The 7,271-nt window shown below is 37.7% G+C and overlaps 1 protein-coding gene and 1 pseudogene across 1 annotated transcript; one reads left to right on the top strand and one right to left on the bottom strand.

The window, feature by feature from the left end:
* Window positions 1-1,144: 1,144 nt before the first annotated feature.
* On the bottom strand, window positions 1,145-3,673 carry LOC112167648 (3-hydroxybutyryl-CoA dehydrogenase). Its single transcript, XM_024304699.2, has 4 exons — window positions 3,436-3,673; window positions 2,284-2,505; window positions 2,006-2,118; window positions 1,145-1,911 (listed from the first exon to the last, which is right to left on the bottom strand). Exons 1-4 carry the CDS (start codon window positions 3,619-3,621, stop codon window positions 1,542-1,544), a joined length of 891 nt encoding a protein of 296 aa, XP_024160467.1. The 5' UTR covers window positions 3,622-3,673; the 3' UTR covers window positions 1,145-1,541.
* A 744-nt stretch (window positions 3,674-4,417) lies between these two features.
* LOC112203541 lies at window positions 4,418-6,708 on the top strand (annotated as a pseudogene).
* The last annotated feature ends 563 nt before the right edge of the window (window positions 6,709-7,271 follow it).

The following is a 7,271-nucleotide window of genomic DNA, read 5'->3' as shown; positions in this document are numbered from 1 at the left end:
TTGATTGATCAATTTAGTTGTCATTATCACTACCATGTTTTGGTTTCCATAAGGTCGGTAGCTAGTCTTTTGTGATATCAAATAGGGAGAAATCTGGAATACGCAGGTTGTAAGATACGCAGCCAACGACGTTAAGATGGAGGGGCTTTTATGGCAATTCCATGACTGGGTAAGAAAATGTTTTACCACTCTCCTCGTTGGTGATTAGCCACCACAATCCAGTTTAGATTCATCTACTACTTCCTCCTCCTCGTTGGCCTATTCATCTCCTTGTTAACAAACCTTTTCTCCATAACCACACCATCGTTCGTCCTTGTCCTCTTTGGGCTATCAACAACCACAAAGCAATTTCTGCAACCGCATGAAAACTGATTAAAGGTGTCCTCTTTGGCATCAATTTTTTGTTTTCAGTAGTAATCACAGGATTCAGTATTCCGTCGAGGCTGTCCAACCAAAATACAGGTTAATAGGTGCTGTAAACGGCGGCAACAAGCAAAAGGCACGATCGATGCAAGAGTTCGTGATGCGACCTGTTCCTGCAAAGGCTAGAATGAAACAACAGAGCCTCCTGGTGTTGGTTTTGTGATACATGGTGAATAGTCTACAAACTCGCTCGCTTTTATGGCTTTACCATAACTGCTCAAAATTTTACGACTAATGGTCCGTTTGTGTGGAATTACACTATGCCCCAAGTTTGAAATAAGTGGTTATTCTTGTTCCACGTATAATGGTTTGACTGGCGGTAACTTCCAGCCTGTGCATTCCAGCCTCCTCCATCAAATAGAGCTAAAAACATTTTAGCACCCTGAACTTCAAATTTAAAATCATTTATGCCCCTAAATTTCTAATATAATCCCTTGCGCCTTCATACTCTCCAATGTGATTGATTATAACTAATTCTTAACTAATCCATTAATTTCTTCATATAGTGTTGCTCACTCAAACTAGATTTCAGTCTTCAATCATGCAAGAAACACACCACTAAAAACTGACCCTCAGTAGACTCTCATCCTCACCAATTTGTGAAGAAATTCATAAATTAATTTACTAATAGCTTTAGTTGGAGTATAATGACATATGTGATTAAATTAAAAGTTTAGGGACACAAATAATTTTATGTGTAAAATTCAGGGTGGTAAAATGATTTTAACTCTATCAAATACCAAGCACGTAGAAGAATACCTCCAAGCCATACCAAGCATGGGGTTGTATCAGTTTACAGGCTTGTGCTCCTTTATGAAGGAAAAGGTTACACAAGCTACAATCTGTTTACAGGCTTCTGGAAACATTCTTCTATCAAGATCCCCCTCTCCTATTAATTATGTAAATACATCTTTATTGGGCTCCCTTTCCATAAAATTTGGTGCATCATGTTTAGCAACTCATGATTAATATCCCACTGCAAGCTCAATGTGAACAAGACTGTAAACAACACAACAGTAAGCTGCTTGGCCACCAACATTTGTTGCACGATTATTCCAAGTGAACTGGGAGGTACCATATAGACAAAAGCAGTTTGCTATTCCAAGTAAGCCCAGAATTCAAAGCTTGGAAGAAGGTTTTACTGCATCAGGCATTTGACAATAATCGTATACCCCAATACCTCGTTTTCTTCCGAGTCGACCTGCATCAACATACTGTACAAGAAGTGGGCAGGGAGCATATTTACTGTCGCCAAGGCCAGCATGGAGAACTTTCATGATTGATAAGCAGACATCCAATCCAATGAAATCTGCAAGCTCTAAAGGACCCATTGGATGATTTGTTCCCAACTTCATTCCCACATCAATGTCTTCCTTTGTTGCCACACCAGTATAGAGTGTAAAAAATGCTTCATTTATCATCGGCATTAGGATCCTGTTTACAACAAAGCCGGCATAATCCCGAGAGCATATCACTGTCTTGCCAAACCTGAAAATTCAACACAGAAGAGTTAAAGTTTATCACACAACAGGGAAGATAAAGTTTTCATCTTTATGCAATTCAAAGAATCCAAGTGAATAACCTTTCTGCCAATGCTTTTGTAGCATTAAAAGTCTCATCGGATGTGTCTGCTCCTCGCACGATCTCAACAAGTTTCATTATAGGAGGAGGGTTCATAAAATGCATGCCAATCACCTGCAAATCACAATAGTAATTTGACATAATCAGATTTCTGACTTCACATTTGACAAAAATAGAAAGAAAAAAAAATCTTTTATCCAGTTTAAGTTTCACAAGCTCTGCAAAATCTCAAAAGCATAATCTCAGGACCAGAAGTAGAAAGTATATTCCGAGCTTAACCTGCTTCGGCCTGCTAGTTGCTGATGCCAGACGAGTAATGGAGATGGAACTTGTATTAGATGCCAGTATGGCAGAACTTTTTGTGATCTTATCTAGTTCAATAAATAGCTTTTTCTTCACATCTTCAGACTCCACAATAGCTTCAATAATAACATCTGCTGAAGAAAGTTCTTGCAAGTTTGAGGTATACCGCAGACGGCCCAAAGCATCTTTACCAACAGCCTGTTAAACAGAAGTTCAATGATATGTTGATCAATCACTAGAAGAATATCACACTAGTGTATAGGGATGACAGATTTCATATAATAGGCAAATGTTTCTTTGTTCTTTTAGATCTGTTTCTAAGAAGTTATTTATACGTTGAATGAACGGTATAACAAGAGCTCACAATGCCACAATTGCAAAACTTTCCTAGCAATAAATGGTAAGCATTGATAGTGCAATAGATGGTTTTAAGTTTTAACTTTCAAAGAATCAATCGCATCAGTAAAGCCCTGAAATGCAATTCCTCATCACAAGTTCATTCAGCTTGTAATTGTTTACGAACTAAAAAGCATGAGATTTTGACAGAGTGATAAAAAATGCGGTCAATTCTTAACTTTAAATGGTTCAAACAAGTGAACAACCAAAAACTCAGCAGAATATAACACCTATCGACTCCAGTAACCTACTCCAGACATCCAGTCGGAACTCTACTCAAGCGACACAAATATAGCCAGAGCAGTAATGCAAAACCTAGATCTCAGTTTAGTACAGCTCCAGTTTCTTTCTAGTTTTTATCAAACAGCACCCTTTTGCCATGGATACACAAAATTCCTAACAAAGCAGTAGTCTCACGATTTCAACATCTTTTTTCTTCTTTATACTTGCAAGCGTCACCAAATGGTCAAAGACCAACTTAGCATAGCAAACTCCCACAATCACACTAGACATCTAGCGTGTGAAGCACAGAGACTCATCTTATACTAACCACCTAACGTTGATTCCAATCCATCACAATTTCGTTAACAAATTTAACATCGACATAAGTACCAAAATTCTCTATCTTTCCAGTATACCCTTCATTAAAACTCTCTATCTTTCTAGTATACCCTTCATTTCTATCTCATAGATTCTTTGGTAAAGGAATCAGAGAAAGATAGGATTTTTGACCTGAGTGAGTTGTCCTTTGGAAACGAGGCGCTGGATGGAGTGGGTGATGGACTTGTTGGCTCTGGTTAGAGCACTAGGGTCGGTGTCTAGGAGCCAAGCATCGCATCCGTGCATGGCGGCGAGTTGGGCTATACCTGAACCCATTTGGCCGCCGCCCACCACCGCAATTGACTTCATCTCCGACATTTTCCCACGTCACTACAAATCTGACAAATGGTACTCTCTTCTGTTTTTGGGAAACCAAATATGTTACGTTTTTAAGGATAGTATGATGACGTGTGTGTTTGCGTAGGGTCGGGCGGATTATGTCTCCAGTTTAGGACTGAATTGGGCCGGGTCCAGTCTGCCAGAACCAGACTCTCTGCACAATTTGAGTTATTAAATAGAATAGAAAATTACTCATAAGTGTCATGTTCAAACTTTAAAAGTCACTTAATTTTTTTTTGTACATATAATGCCGCTTTTATCTTCAAATAATTTCGTCTCTGAAAATTTTGCCCTTTTACCAGACAAACTCAACTGCTCATATCTGATAGACCGATAAATCATTCTCTCTCTTTCAAAAAAATAAAATAAAATAAATAAATAAATGATTCTCTCTCCCCCCGACTCTCCCTCAAATGCCCTCTCTCTTCCTCTTCGTCCTCCGGTGACGGCGGCCAAGACGCCTACGGCTACAAACAGTACCATTAGATCCGGTGACGATGCCCGAGCTTGAACCGACCGGTGGCTAAGACATTTACAGCTACAAATGGAACCATCAGATCCGGTGACGATGCCAAAGCTCGAACTGATCAGATAGCTCCTCGGTCTCACCAACCTCGCCTCCCGCTCGTCGCTCGATCTTCAGACCTTCGCCATTCTCGGAATCAAGCTCAATCTACCTCTAATCAGTGACTCGTTCGTACTGTCAGTCTGAGTTGATGCCTTGGTGACTTGCGCCAGAGCCGGAGCCTTAGCCCTTCCTCTCTATTATCGTTCAATGGCGGCAGCGAGGCACTTGAGGTGCGCTTGGTTATCCTGCTTGATTTGCAATCCAAAGCCAGGCAAAACAGTCCGTTTGGTTTTCATCATCTTCTCCTCAGCTTCACTTCTGATTCCTTCGAAAACCTCTCTCCTACCATCGGTTTGCATTTCCTTTCTTTCTCTCCAATGTACCTTTTCCTCTCAAATCTCCTTCGTCTTTCTTGAAATTGTGTAATGTTTTTGTTTTCTGGCTTGGTTCTGTGTGCATAGGTGTTGATTTTATGCTGAAGTATGTTAATCTCGGCGGCAAGAAGCTCAAGCATGCTTGCAATTTGGGACACAGGTAATCATTATTTACTGTTCATGTTAACAAGTCTGGGATTTTGTAGATGTGGCGTTTTCATTAGGGTTTAGAGTTGGGAACAACTATTTCGATGAAGCAAGTGTCCCAATTTCATATGTTTCAGATCGAAATTTGATGTAAATTGAGAGGCTAGGTTTTAATTTTTTTCACTTTGCTTGATCTAGTGTAGGATAGGTCCTATAGCTGGAGTCGAAGAAAATCAAGAACTGCTGCATACAAGTTGAACTTGTTTAGTCTAAGGGGGCTGCCATGGGGTTCTAGCACGGATGGTGAAAAAAAGGTTGGTTGAGTAGTTTTGGCAGTTCCTCAATTGTGTTTGTGATATTTCCATGTATCTGACTGCTACAATAATGTAACTGGCAAGTTGAGCTATCTGTTGTAGAACTAGAATCACTTCGAACAAAAGCTTGCTGATATAGAAGAGAGGGAAGCACACTTGAAAGGTCAGTAAGAAACTTCATGCTTGACCATTTTAATGTGATGTACTTACTGAAAACTACATATTAGTGCTAATTCTGAGATTTTTGGAGGCAACTTCTGTTAGCTGTACCTTGGTTCATAAACTCTCAACACAATGTTATAATGAAATCACTAAAAGGCTTATGTTTTATGCAGATTGGAATACGTTGATCAAATTTTGCAATCAGCTCGTATCTCTGGCTAAATGTACATTCGAACTGTAATGACTATCCCCAAGTCAAATTTTACTTTGAATGGATTATGTCAAATATGATTTGTTCCTATTATTGGTCCATTTTTTGTTTTCTTTATAATAGAGGTGGACAGCATTACCAAGAGAACCTCCTCCACTTGATGATACTGATGTTGATGACTGGCTTCCACGCGTTGTTGTCTTGCAAGGGACCTGCATGTTCTTCTACTTGTTATCTACAGGTACATAATCATTTAATCATACTTCTGTTCCTTGTCCGACCTTAATTTTTTTTATGTAGTTTTGCTTTTTATGTTTTCATTTTTATTGATTTCAAGTGAATAGCTAGCTCGCTATAAATGTTATAGAGATTTTTCAACAAAGTGATAGTAGTTTTCTATCACTATGTTAGTATCTTATCCACGTGATGTCAGTATTTTTTTTTTTCATTTTATTTGATTTCAAGTTAGTAGCTCTTTATAATTGTTATAGTGGCTTTTCAACACATTGATAATAGCTCTATGTCTATGTTAGTATCTTTTCAAGTTAATAGCATATTGGTTTTCATTTTGATTGATTTCAAGTCAATAACTCATAAGTGTTATAGTGGCTTTTTAACATAGTGATAGTAGCTTTCTATTTTTAGTATCTTTTCAATATGATGTTAGTAGCTTTTTTGTTTTCAATTTGATTAATTCAAGTCAGTAGCTCTCTATAGCTATTATAGTGGGTTTTCAACATGGTGATAGTAGCTTTTTATCCTTATGCTAGTATCTTTTCAATCTAATGTTAGTAGCTTTTTTTTCTTCATTCTGATTGATTTCAAGTGATCATCTGTCAATAAGTTATCAAATTGGAAAAACATGATTCTGAATGAAATTTAATTTTCTTTTTGTTATGATTTCGTACCTCTTAAACATTTCTTGTTTGAGATTTGTGTTGCACTATCAACATGGATAATCAGCAAGTTTTGTGCGACTTATATATTAGTAGCTTTTATTATTGGTTCAGTGGCTTTGTACACGTGTCATAGTAGCTTTTCGTAACTATGTCAGTAGCTATTTATATTACTTGTTTTTGATTATCTGATTGATAAAGAGTGCCACGTTTGGGGCGCAACGGTACATTACTGTTTTTAGTTTTCATTTCAAATACTAATATTTTGTTGATTTTTGTTCTTGCAGAATTCTTCCCCTTTGTATTTGTAATAGTAGATTTCAAAAATCATGTGAATTTGGATATTGAAGCCTCCATTGACAAAGAGATCATTCGGCGAACCAAGAAATGTTGAAATGAAGTGTCGTGCTGAAAGTGGTAAAATTATGCCTATGGGTTTAGAGTGTCACCATTAAAAAATGACAGTTGCGTTACAATATTGACAGTAGCTTTATACAACTATTGTAATAGATTTTCACAACTATGGAAGTGACTTTTTACAACTATGAAAGTAGCGTTTTACATAGTTATATCATTGTTGAACCCCCTGTATACTTTTTGTATTATTGAATATGCTTTATTTTCTCAATTGCAATAGCATTTTTATTTTGGTTGTATCCTTTTCATTTCTGTAACTTTGTTAGTTGTTGAGAATAGTTTTCTCAGTCTCTAGGAGTAGCTTTTATTATGTTTGGTAGTAGTTTTTGTTTTGCTTGGTTATTGCTTTTGGCGTTGATGAGAGTAACTTTTGGTGATGATGAAAGTAGCTTTTGTTAATGGTGAAAGTATCTTTCTGGTGTTGGCCGGTGACAGTAGCGTTTAAACGTCAGAGGTTGTCGGTGATAGTAACTTTTGTTGGTGGGGTTAGTACCTTATGCTTTTGGGGAGCGTAGCTTTTGGTTTTGACAGTAGCTGTTG

This window comes from Rosa chinensis, chromosome 5, assembly GCF_002994745.2.
Source record: "Rosa chinensis cultivar Old Blush chromosome 5, RchiOBHm-V2, whole genome shotgun sequence".
In the NCBI taxonomy this organism is placed as follows: Eukaryota; Viridiplantae; Streptophyta; class Magnoliopsida; order Rosales; family Rosaceae; genus Rosa; species Rosa chinensis.
Note: the sequence above shows the minus strand (reverse complement) of the source record. Positions and strands in the feature narration are given on the sequence as shown.

What these genes read in the sequence shown, in the direction of transcription:
- LOC112167648 (XM_024304699.2), bottom strand. Translation starts at nt 3,621, where the DNA reads ATGTCGGAGATGAAGTCAATTGCGGTGGTGGGCGGCGGCCAAATGGGT. An exon ending in CCAAAGGACAACTCACTCAG is followed by an intron (nt 2,506 to 3,435) that starts GTCAAAAATCCT and finishes TCTGTTTAACAG; the next exon opens with GCTGTTGGTAAAGATGCTTT. An exon ending in ACAAAAGCATTGGCAGAAAG is followed by an intron (nt 1,912 to 2,005) that starts GTTATTCACTTG and finishes TTGAATTTTCAG; the next exon opens with GTTTGGCAAGACAGTGATAT.